The sequence below is a fragment of the Sus scrofa genome, chromosome 14 (assembly GCF_000003025.6).
Source record: "Sus scrofa isolate TJ Tabasco breed Duroc chromosome 14, Sscrofa11.1, whole genome shotgun sequence".
Taxonomy (NCBI): Eukaryota; Metazoa; Chordata; class Mammalia; order Artiodactyla; family Suidae; genus Sus; species Sus scrofa.
In genome coordinates this window covers 76,746,526-76,764,284 of record NC_010456.5, presented here as the reverse complement: position 1 = coordinate 76,764,284, position 17,759 = coordinate 76,746,526, and the positions used below count along the sequence as shown (strand labels likewise).

The window sequence follows — 17,759 nt, the reverse complement described above, 5'->3', positions numbered from 1 at the left end:
TGAGCCAAAAGGGAACTCTTCAGAGGAATTCTTAACTGCCATAAGTTTATAGGATGACTGCATTGGAACCTCAAGCAAATAATAATATTAATTAAAAGTCATTTTATATAAGACAAAGAATTTCATTACATGTGATCTTTAATTCTAACAGACTAAACATCTGATATGTCTTGTCACTGGTTTCATTCATACTTTAAGGAGCTTCAAGTTTGTGATCTATATCTGTAACATCAAAAGCTGGTATCTATGTTCATGTATTTTAAATATTTGATTTTCAAATGATGGAACAATCAAGAGATTTAGCCACAGAAGCTCTTCTCTTTTTCTAGGTCTGACTGTATTATGCGGCCTTGGACATGGGCATGAATCATAATAGCAGGCAGGCTAATGAGCATGCTAAGAGGTCATAGAGAGCTACAGGCCGGCTGGCAGCCAGTGAAGGAATGCTGTATAATGCGGAATGAAGAGGTCAGGATTCAGGGTGGCCTTAAGCACTGCAGTAACAGAAAAGCATTTCCTACATTCTCCAGCAGCATTTGCAATGTCCAATTTAATTCATTAGACAGAGCCAGGATTTGTAGAAAGCAGATTCAGCTTTCAGAGACAATGCTGTCTCCTCAGTAGAAGCACAGAGTCAGCTCCATCAACAGAGTAGAGATACCCAAAAGTCAAATGCATCATCACCTACATTTTCCACAAAAAAGTAGGAGGAGCGACCCTTTCTTCTTGATCAAACATGGCCAAACCATAAAAATTTTTAGTATAAAAAGAAGGATATGACTAACCTGGTCCAAGATTCTTTGTGTAAGTGACCAAATCTTCCATAGTTTCCACCACTTCTGCCACTGTAAGATATTCCAAAATTCCTTTGCAAACTCTAATAATTTTACGAACCTGAAAATATATTTCAGAGTATTCAGTCAATTGAGTGAAGAATTTAGATAGAAAACATAGTAATTCAGATGGGTAGCTAGTCAACATTTTCTCATCCTAAACAACCGTCAATCCTCCATTATAATCTTTAAGACAGGGCTTATTGTCTGGAAGAGGTCTGCATGGCCTCAGATTGCCTACCTCAGCCTCATCGAAGGTGAGGAGCAGGTCTGATGTGCCGGAGAGGATGCCCCTTGACCCATCGATCAGATAGTCTCGAGCAGGCACTGAGTAAGGGTCTGACTGAAGCATCTGGGCTGCCTGGACAAGCTTGGTACAAGCATTCTCAACCCTGAGGGGAAGAGCATGGAGAATTAACTCACTGGCAGAACCAAGCAGAAGAATGTCACATGCAAATGCAAAGAATATAAACGGACATAAATTCACATTTTTTTCCTATATGAAAACTAGCCAAGACCTATTTATTTTATTTTATTTTAGCTGCACCCACAGCATGTGGAAATTCCAGGGCCAGGTATCCAACCCACACCACAGCAGCAACCTGAGCCATAGCAGTGACAACCCCAGATCCTAGACCCACTGCGCCACCAGGGAATTCCCACTAAGACCTATTTATAATAGAACCTAAGTCTTCTGCTTTTAGATTTTACAATTAAGGGCAGCACATTCAGTCATTCACTGCTTTAAACCCTCGTTCTTCATCATTTCCTAATAACAAAAAAAGAGTAAGAAGAAGTTCCCATTGTGGTACAGTGGAAACGAAGAATCCGACTGGTATCCATGAAGATGCAGGTTCAATCCCTGGCCTCACTCAGTGGGTTAAGGACCCAGCATTGCTGTGAACTGTGGTGTAGGCCGGCAGCTACAGCTCCAATTCAACCCCTAGCCTGGGAACCTCCATATGCCATGGATGCAGCCCTAAAAAGCAAAAACAAACAAACAAACAAACAAAAGCCAAAAAAAAAAAAAAGGAGTTCCCATCATGGCTCAGTGGTTAATGAATCCTACTAGGAACCATGAGGTCACAGGTTCGATCCCTGGCCTTGCTCAGTGGATTAAGGATCCGGCGTTGCCATGAGCTGTGGTGTAGGTTGCAAACGTGGCTCAGATCCCAAGTTGCTATGGCTCTGTTGAAGGCTGGCAGCTACAGCTCTGATTAGACCCCTAGCCTAGGAACCTCCATATGCCACGGGAGTGGCTCTAGAAAAGGCAAAAAGACAAAAAAAAAAAAAGAGTAAGAATATGTTTTGGACTTTCTACTCCTAGGTTGCTATCTGTCTAACTCCTCTGTTGCCTTATTTCTCACTCTATACACACTGCCATTAAAAGATACTTACACAAGAACTGAAAACTTTGACAATAATTTCAGATTTAACATCTGGAAATAAAATGCCATACACTGTGTTAGGTGAAATTAAATGATCAGACAAAATAAAGGAATAGAAGGAAACACAGAGAAAAAGTATGAGGTAACATATAAATTTTTCATTCATCTAGCCTAATGGATTTGTTTGATAAACTGGACTGTTTGAAAACAACCCTATTAGACTATACTGTTAATTAATTGTCACTGGCATTAATAACTGGACCAGTTATTAATAGTTTAATATTAATATAGCTTAATAATTTAGATCACTTGATCAACCAAAGGTGTCTTTTTATTGGGGGAAGGGGGTTCATTTAAAAAAGGAACCCAAAACACATAAAGCAAGTATTCTCACTGATCCTCTTATATTACTAAAGTATATTCATTCATTCAGTCATTCTTCCATACAGAGTTGAAAAGGACCTAATAGATCATCTCTAACTCACATTCAATAAATCTATTATGTTATTACTGAGTAACTTATAAAGATATGGAATAAATTACTTAAAATTTTTATTCAAAATTACACATTCTTATTTGAGAACACAGAAAATTGTCACATGTAAATAAAAGCCCAATTCAAAAAGCAATTTTGAGTATCAAATGGAATAACATAAAACTCTACAAATATAAGGCAGTATTGTGTTATTAATAAATAGAATCCAACCAACATGAATTCCAACTACATAAAAAACATTGGGCTATGGACACTATAGGTATGTATATTAAAATGCAACAGCATTGGGCTATGGACACTATAGGTATGTATATTAAAATGCAACAAGCACTATTCTAACTCTCAAGAGGCATATTTTAGTAAGTCACAAACATCAGAGCCATAATCCAGCACAATAGCAGTATCAGCAAAGAGCAAGACCTCAACTAAAGTGGCCTTTTTTTTTTTTTTTGGCCGCACCCACAGTATACGGAAGTTCCAGAGCCAATGATCTAACCCACACCAAAGCAGTGATTCAAGCCACAGGAGTGACAATGTCAGATCCTTAGCCCACTGAGCCACTAGGGAACTCCTGGTGCGGCTTTTTATCACTTTTAGATGATTGGTTGTTTTCTCCTTCTAAAGGTTTTTTAATTAAAATTAAAATTTAATTTTAAATTACATAATATATAGTTTCATATACATGACCAAACATATACATGTATCGAAAACCCTAAAGCATACAATGAAAATCTTTCCTCCTCTATGTCCTAGGCACTCAAATTCCATGTACTTGCAAGCAGCATTATGAGTTTCCTCTGTATTCTCCCAAAAAAGACACTTTCTGCATACAGAAACAGAAACATAAGACATCCACTTTTCTACATATACAGAATCATATCATGCATATTTTCGGAGTTGTGAATTTTTTTTTTTTTTTTTTTGCTTTATAGGACGGCACCCGCGGCATATGGAGGTTTCAAGGCTAGGGGTCCAACTGGAGCTACAGCTACCAGCCTATGCCACAGCCACAGCCACACCAGATCCCAGCCGCTTCTGAGAGCTACACCACAGCTCATGGCAATGCCAGATCCTTAACCCACTGCTCAAGGACAGGGATCAAACCCGAAACCTCATGGTTCCTAGTCAGATTCATTTCCATTGCACCACAATTTGAACTCCTGTGTAGTGAATTTTTTACTTAATTTAACTTGGAGATGTTCTAATAAAACTACATAAAAAGCCTCCTCATTCTTTTATATAGCTACACAACCAGTCTATAATTTATTAGGCTGCTGCAATGAATCATCTTGAGTAAGTATCATTTTTAAATGTATATATCTGTAGGATATAATCTAGAAATGGAACTGCTGAGTCAAAAGTTTAGACATTAATAACTTTCACAAAGGTTGCCACACTACCATCCACAGATGTTATCAATTTACATTCCCACGACAGCAGATGAGAATATGTTTCTTCAGTCTCAACAATTCAGTGCATAATCATCCTTACATATCTTCACCCATATGACTGACTCAAATTGATCTCAAAATAGTTTAATTGATGTGAAATTTATATAACTATAATTAGTCCTTTTAAAGGGTACAATTTGGGGTTCCCATTGTGGCTCAGCGGTAATGAACCCAATTAGGATCCATGAGGATGTGAGTTCAATCCCTGGCCTCGCTCTGTGGGTTAAGGATCGGTATTGCCAGGAGCTGTGGTGTAGGTTGCAGATGTGGCTCAGATCCCGCATTGCTGTAGCTGTGGAGTAGGCTGGCAGCTGCTGCTCTGATTCAACTCTGAGCCTAAAACTTCCATATACCACAGGCATGGCCTTAAAAAGCAAAAAATAAATTGTTATTCAAATCTTCTATATCCTTGCTGATTTTTTGTCTTTTTTTTATTATTTTTTAAAGATTTTTATTATAGTCAGTTTACAATGTTCTGTCAATTTCTGCTGTACAGCAAAGTGACCCCATCATGCATATATATATATATATATATATATTTATATATATGTGTGTGTATACACACACACACACACACACACCCTTTTTCTCCCATTTTTTTATGACTGCATCCATGGCATATGGAAGTTCCAGGGCCAGGGACTGAATATAAGCCTCAGCTGTGACACACACGGAAACTACAACCTATGCCATAGCTGCAGCAATGCCGGATCCTTTAACTCATGGTGCCAGGCTGAGGATCAAACCCTGCACCTTTACAGCGACCTAAGCCGCTGTAGTTGGATTCTTAACCCACTGCCATAGCTAGAATTCCTTGTCTGTTTTATCTTTCAATTACTGAGTGATAAAATCTCTCCCTAACAATAAATTTGTCCATATACACTTGTAGTTCTGTTTTAGTTTTATATATACTGAGGCTAACTTAAGTATATATAAGCTTATAGTTATTATACCTTTCTTATAATTTGAAACTATTATTATTATGTAACATCTCTCTATATCACCAATGAGTCTGTTGCTTATTTTGTCTGATATTAAGATTTTTAAACCAGTTTTGTCTGTTTTATTTGACTGGTATATAATTTTCTAATTCTCTGATCCTTGTGTTTTAGATATGTCTATAAATACCATATAACTACATATTTTAATCCAATCTACCAACTTTTAACTTAATAATGTAGCCCATTTAAATGTATTAATATTACTGATACATTTAGTATTATTTTTATATCTTACTATTTCCCATATGTCCTATAATTTTTGGATTGAGGATCTTTTTGTTTTATCCGCTTTCATATGTTACAGGTTATATACTCTATTTTGTTACTTTTGTAGTTACAGCCAATGCTTTAGCATGCATACTTGCAATGTTAAAAATCTAAAATGAGTCAATAATTTTACTTCCTTCCCAAAAATCAGGATGATCTTAGGATACTTAATTTGCAATCATCCCTTCCTGACCTTTATGCTATTGTTTTAAATTTTACTTTATGTTTATGTTATTGCTTTCATGTATAAAATATTTTATCTTTTATTTTAAACTTCTAAATCTTTACATGTTATATTATTATATATGTCAGTTTGTTTATATTTACTAACAAATTGTCCAATATCTTGACTAATCATTCCCTCTTATACCTCAGGCCTTATACGTAGAATCATCTGACTACTGTCTGAAGGACATTCTTTAGAATTTCCTCTAGTAAAAGTCTGCTGGTGCCCTATTCACGATAGCCGAGACCTGGAAAAACCTAAATGCCCAACAACAGATGGATGGATTAAGAATATGTGGAACATATATACAATAGAATACTACTCAGCCATAAAAAATAATGAAATAACACATTTGCAGCACATGGATAGAACTACAGATATACTAAGTGAAGTAAATCAGAAAGAGAAAGACAAATACCATACGGTATCACTTATATGTGAAATCTAAAATATGCTACAAATGAACCCATCTATAAAACAAAAATATACTCACCTAGAGAACAGACTTGTGATTGCCAAGAAGGGTGGGGTGGGGGAGAGATGGATCAGGAGTTTGAGGTTAGCAGATGAAAACTGCTACATATAGAATGGATAAATAACAAGGTCCTACTGTATAGCATAGGGAACTATATTCAATATCCTGAAACAAGCCTTAATAAAAAAAATATTAAAAAGGGTGTATTTAAGTATATCTGAATAGCTTTGGGGTACATCAGAAATAAAAACAACATTCGAGTTCCCGTTGTGGCTCAGTGGTTAACAAATCCGACTAGGAACCATGAGGTTGCGGGTTTGATCCCTGGCCTTGCTCAGTGGGTTAAGGATCCGGCATTGCCGTGAGCTGTGATGTAGGTCACAGATATGGCTCAGATCCTGAGTTGCTGTGGCTCTGGCATAGGCCAGTGGCTACAGCTCCGATTAGACCCCTAGCCTGGGAACCTCCATATGCCACGGCAGCGGCCCAAGAAATGGCAAAAAGACCAAAAATAAATAAATAAATAAACACAACATTGTAAATAAACTACAATTTTTTTAAAAGGCAAAAAAAAAAGTCTGCGGCTGAAAAAATTTAGTTTGTTTGAAAATGCCTATTTTGTCCTCAATCTTCAAAGACTATTTCAGTATTATAAAATTCTGGTTAAGAGTTATTTTATCTGCACATTGAAGGTATTATTTCATTATGATTTGACAAGAGAAGCAGAAGCTGATGTGATAACAGAAGCAGACACTGAAGTAATGCAGAGGAATTCGACAGGTGCGAATTCTACCACTGAACCACCAATGCAGAATTTGGAAATTTAGAAGTAAGCAAGAGAATTGAAGCAACTTCTAGAGGGAGGAAAAGGCAAATAAATGGATCCATTCCTAGAATCTGCAGAAGGAACATAACTCCGCTAACCCATTCTGGACTTCTGACCTCCACAGCTATAAGACAAAACATTTGCGTTGTGTTTGTTGTAATATGACACTAGCATCCAATTAAAATTTACCAGGCATACAAAAAGGTATGAAAATGAAGAGAAAAAAACAATCACTCAAAACCAACCTGGATATGACACAGATGCCAGAATTAGTAGACAAGTACATTAAGATAGGCATTATAACTATATTCCATATGTTCAAAATGCAAACGAAAGATCGAGTAGATAAATGAAAAATTAAAGACAAACACTCAAGTGGAACAATCAGAGATGTGTCTGAGACACAAAAATGCACTGGAAAGACTCCTATCAGACAAGATATTGCATGAAAAATATTACTGAAACTATAGTCATAGTAATGAAAATTATCTAAAATGGCACAAAACGAGACTTAGAAGAAAATTGACAGGGCATCAGTGAGCTGTGGCACAACTCCAAGCAACCTAATATGTGTGTAATTCAAGTTCCCAAAAGAGAGAAAGGATAAAAAAAAAAAAAAATTGAAGAAACAATTGTCACAGTTTTTCTAATTTAATGAAAACTATAAAGCCCCAGAGCCAAAAAGCTTAATAATACCCCAAGCACAAGAAATATCAAGAGAAGTATACCAAAGCACATCATAATGAAACTGCTTAAAACAGGAGTTCCATGAAGATGCAGGCTTGACCCCTGGCCTCACTCAGTGGATTAAGGATCCGGCATTGCCGTGAGCTGTGATGTAGGTTGCAGATGGGGCTTGGATCCCAAGTTGCTGTGGCTGTGGTGTAGGCCAGTGGCCACAGTTCCAATTGGACCCCTAACCTGGGAACCTCCATACACCATGGGTATGGCCCTAAAAGATGAAAGAAAGAAAGAAAGAAAGAAAGAAAGAAAGAAAGAAAGAAAGAAAGAAAGAAAGAAAGAAAGAAAGAAAGAAAGAAAGAAAGAAAGAAAGAAAGAAAAATTGCTTAAAAGCATTAACAAGTAGAAAATATTAAAAGGAATCAGAAGGTTCCCATGTGGCTCAGTGGGTTAAGGATTCAGTATTGTCACTGCAGCAGCTCAGGTTGCTGCTGTGGCTCAGGTTCAGTCTCTGGCCCAGGAACTTCCACATGCCTCAGGCACAGTTAAATAAATAAATAAAAGCAGGCAGAGAAAAATGACACTTTATATACAGAGGAAGAAACATAAGAATAACAACACACTTCCTATTGGAAACAATGTAAGCCAGAGAACAGTAGAGCAAAGTACTGAAAGAAAATATTGGAAAAATTAAGGCAAAATAAAGACTTTTTCAGATATGTAAAAGCTAAAAGAATTCATCACCTAGTAGATCTGAACTAAAAGAAACGTTAAAGGAAGCCTCTCAGGAAGAAAGAAAATTATACCAGATAGAAGTTTGGATTTATAAGAAACAAATGAAGACCACAAAATGGTAGCTATGTGGATAAAGACACTTTTTTTTCTTATTTTTTAAATCTTTAAAAGATAATTGACTAACTAAAACTTCTAGGACTGTTTTACCAATGATCACGGTAGATATTTCCCACAAATTAAATGAGCTAAATTTGCAGCAAAACATAAGACACGTATATAATATATAATATGGCAGAAAATACATGCTTGCAACTAAATTTGTGATTAAAAAATATTTAAATGAGGAGTTCCTGTCATGGTGCAGCAGAAACGAATCTGATTAGGAAACATGAGATTGCAGGTTCGATCCCTGGCCTCACTCAGTGGGTTAAGGATCTGGTGTGGCTCTGAGCTTCAGTGAAGGTTGCAGATGCTGCTTAGATCCTGTGTTGCTGTGACTGTGGCACGTGCCAGCAGCTGTAGCTCCAATGGGACTCCTAGCCTGGGAACCTCCATATGCCGCAGGTACAGCCCTAAAATGGAAAAAAATATATGTATATTTAATATTTAATATTTAATTTTATATATTTAAATGAAAACTTTAACTATTCAAGAGAAGTATTTCAAAAGTCTTTTAGGGATAGCCAGCAACTTATTGAAAACCACTAGTTGAAGAGCACTACTTCACTAGTTGAAGCCTCTATGTCAAGGTTTTTTAATAGCCGTTCCTTCTAGCTAAAGCATCTTTCTCTCTCTCTCTCCTTTCTTTTGCTTGAATAACCCCTACTTATTCTCTTAGGTGTTGCTTTTGAATGATTCTTCCTTCAGGAAACCATCCTAAATCTATTAGGTACCTCTTTTATGTGCTCCCATGAGACATAAACCCTCTGTTTCATTTTCTCTACCTCCCATATAAAACTATAAGTTCAGCAACGTCAAGGACTTTGTCTATCTTGTTCATTAATGTATCCAAAGAATATAATCTCTGACACATAATGCTCAATAAAAATTTGTTGAATAAATGAATGGGTTTCCACCAAGTACAGATGAAATCATCTGGCCATAGAAACCATTAACTTGTGGAGTTCCCGTTGTGGCACAGCAGAAACAAATCCGACTAGGAAACATGAGGTTGCGGGTTTGATCCCTGGCCTCGAGCAGTGGGTTAAGGATCCGGCATTGCCATGAGCTGTGGTGTAGGTCGCAGGCGTGGCTTGGATCTGGTGTTACTGTGGCTCTGGCGTAGGCTGGTGGCTTCAGCTCCGATTAGATCCCTAGCCTGGGAACCTCCATATACCGTGGGTGCTGCCCTAAAATGACAAAAAGACAAAACAAACAAACAAACAAAAACAAAGAAAAAAATCATTAACTTGAAAAAGTCACAAACTTAATTTTATTTCCAGGTAACAGGAACCTTGATGAAATTATAGCAAACAAAATAAGCACCAAAGAAGGCAACTGTCACACTACACCTATTTGAAAGGATACAGTTACTATACAAGTTTGCACATTTGGAAAAAGAAAAAAAAAATCATGGAGAAAGGAAACGGGGGGAAAAAAGATGAAATAGAAAAGCTTTAACAGGAATCAATTTGAGTCTCTCCACTAATGGTTCCCTTGTGTGGTAAAATGATAGGGCCAAAATAGACACTGCACTCTTTCCTTTACCTACAGTATGACATCTGATCTGTGCATTAAAATTTAATGGCACTCTCATAAAAGCCAAACAAATCCTGCCATGACTAACCAGTAGGCAGAACAGGAAGAAGTCTGTCTTGTCTGTGGAAAATTTTATTTAAACATTCAAGCTGCCTGGCTTCTTAAAGTGATCTTCCACTTTTTAATACAAATCTGAATTTTTAAAAAGCATTTTAGAGAATGACAGCAGGGATATGGTCCAATACCTAAATAATTATATGTCTTGACTCTATATTAATAACATTGATTTAGCTACTTTAAATCAATCAACTAGCACAGGTTAAGGTTTCTCTCTGCCTTTGAGTCTTCAACCTAAATTAATAGAAAGCTCTTATGCTTTAGATCTATGGACTAATGACAGCCTCACAGGACAATCTCTTAACTCTCTAATCCATTCTTCACAGAATTACTACATGACATAACTCCATTCAATTTAAGAGATGGAAAGGTTCCAAACTACTCAGCCCCAAGTGATTTCAATTATCACTAATCAAGATTTATCCTGAATTTTTTATTTAAGAAAAGTAAGAGGAACAGAGTTCTCCTGGTAGGCACAGTAGGTTAAAGATCCAGCATTATCACTGCGGTGGTGCAGGTTTGATCCCTGGCCCAAGAACTTATGCATGACATGCGCACAGCCAAAAAGCAAAAGAAAGAAGAAAAAAAAAAAAGAGGAAAACAAAGCTGGAGATTATAAATATTGATTGCCACAAGACAATTTTAAAGGTTCTGCTAGACTGCATTCAGAAGTGGGATATTAATCTTAAAATCCTTTAGTTTAATTCTTTCATGTATTTGTTCATCTAACATATTGAGGACCTACTACATGCTGCATGAGTCCTCAACTAGATTTTTTTTTAAGTCCCTACTTTTAAGGGGTTACCACCTTAACAGGAGAAGACATACATGATAACAAATACAAATTAGTATTTAGAAGGATGTCCAGCACATGCAGAGGGGACATAAAAGTGGAAGTAGTCATTTTTACCTGAGAGATAGGGAAGCTGTGATAGAGACAGGGACAGCTCTGCTCCTGGCCTTGGGAGCTCAGCACTACTTATAATGATAATTCCCCGTCACAGCACTTCTTTGAGCTGTCTTTCTAATGGACGAGTATTCCCTCCCTCTCTTTCTTTCTTTCTCTCTGTAAGTGTTCCTCTGTGTCTCTGTCTCTGTCTCACACATACACACCCCAAGCTGATAATCCTTTCTGCAAATAATATCATGCATTTGCAATAGACCCGGTTTGACTAGAGAGGGCAGTTTACTATCACAAAGAACAGGTAACTCCCTCACCCTGAAACCAAACAATCTCAATCTGCTTTTGTCAAAATCAGTCATCATACACCAGCTCACTGATTCAGCCGAGGAGGGGAGAGAGAACTTTGGACAAAATAATATAGGCACAGCTTGGAGCTATTTCGGGCTTGGTTCCAGGCCACCAAAATAAAGTGAATATCAAATTAAGTGAGGCACACAAATGTGTTGGTTTTCCAGTGCACGTAAAAGTTATGTTTACACTCTACTGCAATCTAGTAAGTATGCAATAGCATTATGCCTAAAAAAAATGTACCCTCTTCAAGTTTAAATACTTTATCACTTAAAAACACTACCATATGACAATGCAGGGTTCCCACAAACCTTCAATTTGTATAAATAAATAAATAAATAAATAAAAAGCAGTATCTGCAAAGCACAATGAAGTTAAATGCAATAAAAGAAAGGATGCCTCTATAAAGGAGAGAGTCTGATGGGCCTATTTAGACATACACTGCTCTATAAGTTTACACCAAAAAGCTCTCTAAACCATTTAACAAATGAAACTTTCACTCCACCCCCCAAAAACATGTTGGCAGTGAGGGAAACCAAAATCCATACCAAAATCACTGTTTTAATAAAATCCGACCTCAGACAGTATAGCCATTTAGGTTATAAACAAAGTCACAACATATACATTCTCTCCGCATTGCTACAGAGCAGAACAACTGAAAATCTGATTTCATGGAAGTTGGATTACCCTGGCACACACCCAAGGAAGCAGGTGTTAATTAACATCTTGAGACCTGTCCTTTCAAAAGAAAGAGCTGGTCAGGCCACAAGCACTTCCGATCAGGCAAAGTACAGACAACTCTTGGTAAGTAGGAAGGAAACAGGTGGGAAGAATAAAGAACACAAGTGGTTAGTTGGTGAGGATTTCCCCCACGGTGGCTATGTCCATTTCCAACCAGGCTGGCCCTGGCATAATTAATCTGGCAGGCAAAATTAACTGGCTAGGCTATTCCTGTTCTCTTCTTCTTTTCCTTTTTTGGGCCATGGCATGCAGCAGCTTGATGTGGGATCTCAGTTCCCAGACCAGGGACTGAACTTCTGGCCACAGCAATGAAAGAGCCAAGTCATAACCACTAGGCCACCAGGTAACTCCCCCCACTCTCTTCTTAACCTATGTTGAGACTGTCTCTCCCTTCCTATCTAAGCAGAGTCCCTCAGAGATCAAGAAAGGCCCAGATCACTTTCAAGTTTGAGAAGCCCATCATATTTAAAAATAAAGAAATGTCAAAACTGGGTCATAAACATGGTGGTATATTTAAGCCTTTGCATTGAATAATTTTATTTTTTTGTTTTTATTTTTTCTTTTTATGGCCACACCTGTGGCACATGGACATTCCCTGGCTGGGGGGTTGAATCAGAGCTGCAGCTACAGGCCTACATGACAGCCACGACAATACCAGATCCAAGGCACATCTGTGATCTACGCCACCACTTGTGGAAACACAGATTCTTAAGCCACTGATCAAGGCCAGGGGTCAAACCTGCAACCTCATGGATACTAGTTAGGTTTTTAACATGCTGAGCCAAAATGGGAACTCCTGAATAATTTTAAATGCATGATAAACATCTTTTTTTTTTTTTTTTTTGGTCACACCTACAGCATGTGGAAAGTTCTGGGGCCAGGGATCAAACCCATGCCACACCAGTGATAATGCTAGATCCTTAAGCCACTGAACCTCCAGGGAACTCCAAACATCTTCTTTTAAGATTCCCCCTTTTTCTCTCTATAGTCAGTATATATAGTATCATTTGAAGAAAATATTAAAGTCCAATCCCTTCATAAATATAAGGCCAGGTATTGGGGGTAAGGGAAAGGCCCTCAAACACTCTCTGCTTTCCCATATTTGGAACCTAACCTCAGATCAGTAAAAGTCACTGCTGATGCCCCAAAAATTCTGTCTTCACTAGGTTTTCAAGCATTTAAATTGTTAACCTGAGGAATGAGCTCTAATGAAACTCCAGGTATTAGCAACTGACAGTGCAGTCTTTTTACTATTCTTCAAATAAGAAGTGCTGCCTCCATAAATGATTCATTCCATCCTCTTGTCTTTTTGTGTATATACATATGATTTTATCAAATAATAATAATTATATGTGTGAAAACTTCAAAAGATTCAGGGAGATGTATGAAAATAAAGAATTCTTTTATATACTTGGGCACAAACTTTACTTTAAAATAGCAAAAAGCAGATTCATTCTGGGGCATCCCAGTACCAGCCAATATGCTTTGTTCCTGGCACTGCCGAAATTTTGAGAAAGGTCAAGGGGCCTAAGCCATTAGTCATCCAGAAACCTGAGTGAAGGCCACGAGCAGTTACAATTTTTAGGAGGGAGTCTGAACACTGAGTACAATGACCAGCTTTAATCTGGTTCAAGCAGCAAGTGCACAGCACAGACTCCCCATGTGTACACTGTGTGATAACACCAAAACATGCTGTTCCAACCCCATGCTCCTAGATTTAAAGATATTACAGGCCTCAGCCACAAACTATTCCTTTCCTCAACCTAACTCAGTGACACTGCAGGACACTGAAGGTGTCTACCCAAAACTAAAATTAAAAACCACAATGAGTCATACCAAAGACATTCAAAACCCTTCAAGGTCCAAACTTTTTTGCTAGAACATGTACATTGAGATAACAAAGCTAAAAAACACACACAAAAACACCAAAGCCTGGCTAAATTCTTTTATTTCAGATGAAATCAGGAGGGTGTGCAGCCAGTTTCGACTTCCCTGCAAACAAAACAGGATTCTGCCAGGGCCCAGAGATAACTGCAGGGGAAGTAGCACATTGGCGATGGGAGGTTTCCAAGTGTCACTGCTGCCCAAGCTATACCCTCCTAAAGTCTTAGGGAGAGCTTACTTGAAAGGTAGAGTATGAGTCACAACTTCTGAAACCAGAATGCCTAGTCCTAGTCTTTCTCCTCTCTTCTTTCACCTCCTGTTCAAATATAGCATCTGTGAAGGAAGAGGAGATTCTAAGCCTAAGAGGTTCAGTCAAAAACTCTGCTCCTATAGGTCCATCAGCTCCTCTGGTCCTTCCTCTGTTTCATGCTAGGATTATGGAAGAACATATAAGATAAACATATAAGCAAGCGTGTCTTACAGACATTAGTAGTTTTCAAATGTATGTCGATACTGCTGTGATAAATAAAATAAAAATTTCTCTTAAGACATAACAAAATCAGAGAGAGACAAATATCATATGAGATCACTAATATGTGGAGTCTAATTTAAAAACAACACCAAAGAACTTATTCACAAAACAGAAAAAAACTCAAAGATTTCAAAACCAAACTTATGGTTACCAAAGGGGAAATTCCAGGAGGAAGGATTGGCATACACACATTCCACATACAAAACTGGTTGGTAACAAGGATCTACTACATAGCTCAGGGAAATCTATTCAGTACTCTGTGATAGCATATATGAGGAAAGAATCTGAAAAAGAATGGATATATACATGTATATGTATGACTGAATCACTTTGCTGTACACCTAAAACTAACACAACACTAAGTCACCTATATTTCACTAAAATTTATTTAAAAGAATTACAAATTCATCTTAACTTTTATTCTTATGCATTCTTTTTTTTTTTCTTTTTAAAGGGCTGAACCCACAGCATGTAGAAGTTCCCAGGCTAGGGGTTGAATCAGAGCTACAGCTGCCAGCCTGTGCCACAGACACAGCAACATCAGATCCAAGCCGAGTCTGCAACCTACACCACAGCTCAGGGCAATGCCGGATCCTTAACCCGCTGAGCAAGGCCAGGGATCAAACACACATCCTCATGGTTCCTGGTTGGGTTTGTTAACCACTGAGCCACAAAGGGAAGGAACTCCTCCTTATGAATTCTCAATCAACTAAGAATAAAGAATCTCATTATTATTATTTGAAAGTCCTTATTCTAAAAAAAGTTGACAATCGCTGTTCTACAGTAGAATGTAATGAATGAGTTATATGCATCTAAACACAAAGTGTAATAGACACAATATGAGAATGTTTTTACTTTTGAAGAAAACTGACAAAAACTAAGATGTGCTTTAAAAAAAAGGAACACAATCTGGAGATAAAAATCAACAGTAGGTTTAACATCAACCAACAGTCATTCTAAATAAGGATAATAACAAAATAATTAACAGAATTAGGACCCAAGCGAACCATAAGCTTGTAACCATTTAATAATAATGCTTTAAAATATACACAGCCAAAATTGACAATTATGAGGAAAACTGACAAATATACATTTATTATAGATAAACAGACCTCAGTCATAAACTGATAGTTGAAACCAAACAGTAAGACTATAACAAGTTTGATCAATAATACTTATATGTTGACCTCATTGAGAAAAGCAGAGCCCTATACCCCAAAAAAGATATTGTTTTGGCCACACCCTCAGCATGCAAATTCCAGGGCCAGGGATTGAACCAGTGCCACAGCAGTGACAAAGCCAGATCCTTTACCACTGAGCCACTAGAAAACTCCAAGAAGAGATTCTTACAAGGAAGAGTAAGAAAGAGAAACTATAGAATTTGAACCTTGTCTCTGCCATTTGTGTACTGGGTAACTTTCAGCAAGTTACTATGAGCTTCTCTGAGTCTCAGCTTCCTCATCTGCAAGATGAGGTAGATTAAACAACACAACTTAACATACCCAGCCCCTAAAAGGTACCCAAGTGATGTTTATAAGGTTATTTTGCTTCTACTAAGGAAAAAACAAAGATTTTAAATAGTACTAGGGGGAAAAAAACTTCAACCTTAAGAAACTCTTAATGTGGTATCAGACCTATATAGGAATAGTCAAGGTAATAATTAAGAAAATACTTGTTTGTGTCTAATTACTTTTAGTGTTTTTGTTTGCATTTACAGAGTAGGGTTGGAGCAACCAATGGCCTCAATTCATCTGTAAAATAAAGTAGTTGGATTAAATAATCTCTATGATTCCTTTTAGTTTTAAAATACTATGACTTCAGTTCTCCTTGTGGCTCAGTGGGATAAGAACCCAACATAGTGTCCATGAGAATACAGGTTTGATCCCTGGCCTCACTCAGTGGGTTAGGGATCTGCATTGCTGCAAACTGCAGCTTAGATCCAGTGTTGCTTTGGCTCTGGCGTAGACCTGCAGCTGCAGTTCCGACTGGAACCCTAGCCCGGGAGCTTCCATATGCCACAGGGGCAGCCATAAGAAGAATAAATAAATAAATAAAATATGACCTTAACTTCTTCATAGCTTAAGAGTTGTAAGAAACTGCAATGCATGACAAATCACATCTAAAAATTTTTTTATTTGGAAATACTTAGGAAAACTAAGTTGTTATCCTCTAAGAGTGGTATAAAGTTACTAGTGTCTGGAAAGAGAAGGGTAGACTACATGACTTCTTGGAAGTCAGACTATGAAAAGAACATGAACTTGGAGGCCACAAGACTGTCAATAGGAAACATGTTCTGCCACTTACACACTGGACACACTTAGGTTCATTAAAGTTTTTCGAACCTCAGTTTTCTTATCTGTAAAATGAATGTTAATACCTTCATTGGTTGGTGTTCTCAGAATTACAAGAGAAAATAAAAATATGTATTATATATATAAGTATATATTATATATATAAATATATAAGTATTATATATAATATATTACTTCATCCAATAATACGTACTGAATAAATGTGAATTTCCTTGGCCCCTTGAGCTTTTTTCAATCATGTGATTGTGATTACTCTACTGAAAGTAGAAACCAAAGCATTACATGTTTAAGGTATTATTGGTTTACTTCTTTTTTTTCTTCTTTTTTTAGGGCCACAGCTGTGGCATATGGAAGTTCCCAGGCCAGGAGTCGAATCAGAGCTACAGCTGTTGGCCTACACCACAGCCACAGCAATGCAGGATCGGAGCCCCATCTGCAACCTACACCACAGCTCACGGCAACGCCGAATCCTTAACCCACTGAGAGAGGCCAGGGATCAAACCTGCATCCTCATGGATCCTAGTCAGGTTTGTTACCACTGAGCCACAACGAGAACTTCCTGTTTACTTCTCAATCCTGAAGTGTATGCAAAGTAAAACAAGGGTTAAATCCCTGCCAAGTTGTTTAGAACTCTTCCTCAAGTTAATAAAATACCCAGAGTTCATTATTGAAGACTCAAAATTTAAATCATTTTTGTTTGAGAAAGTCTGTAAAAAACAGTAGTACTCAACTATGTTTAATGTGGCAAGTTCAAAGGTGAATTATTTAAAGTTTGAGTGCTTGCTCTAGGTCAAAAATGCAACAAGTCAGCTGGCAAATGTGGATGATTATCTCAGAGTTACTT

The 17,759-nt window shown here is 37.5% G+C and overlaps 1 protein-coding gene across 4 annotated transcripts in view; it reads right to left on the bottom strand.

Moving 5' to 3' along the window:
• The window catches only part of VCL (vinculin), a 111,733-nt gene that overhangs the window by 47,591 nt on the left and 46,383 nt on the right, over positions 1-17,759 (bottom strand). For all 4 annotated transcript variants that reach the window (XM_005671074.3, XM_021072078.1, XM_005671073.3 and 1 more), the window contains 2 exon segments: positions 1,075-1,225; positions 786-894 (listed from right to left, as the gene is read on the bottom strand). In XM_005671074.3, the coding sequence (XP_005671131.1) occupies positions 786-894; positions 1,075-1,225 (260 nt within the window).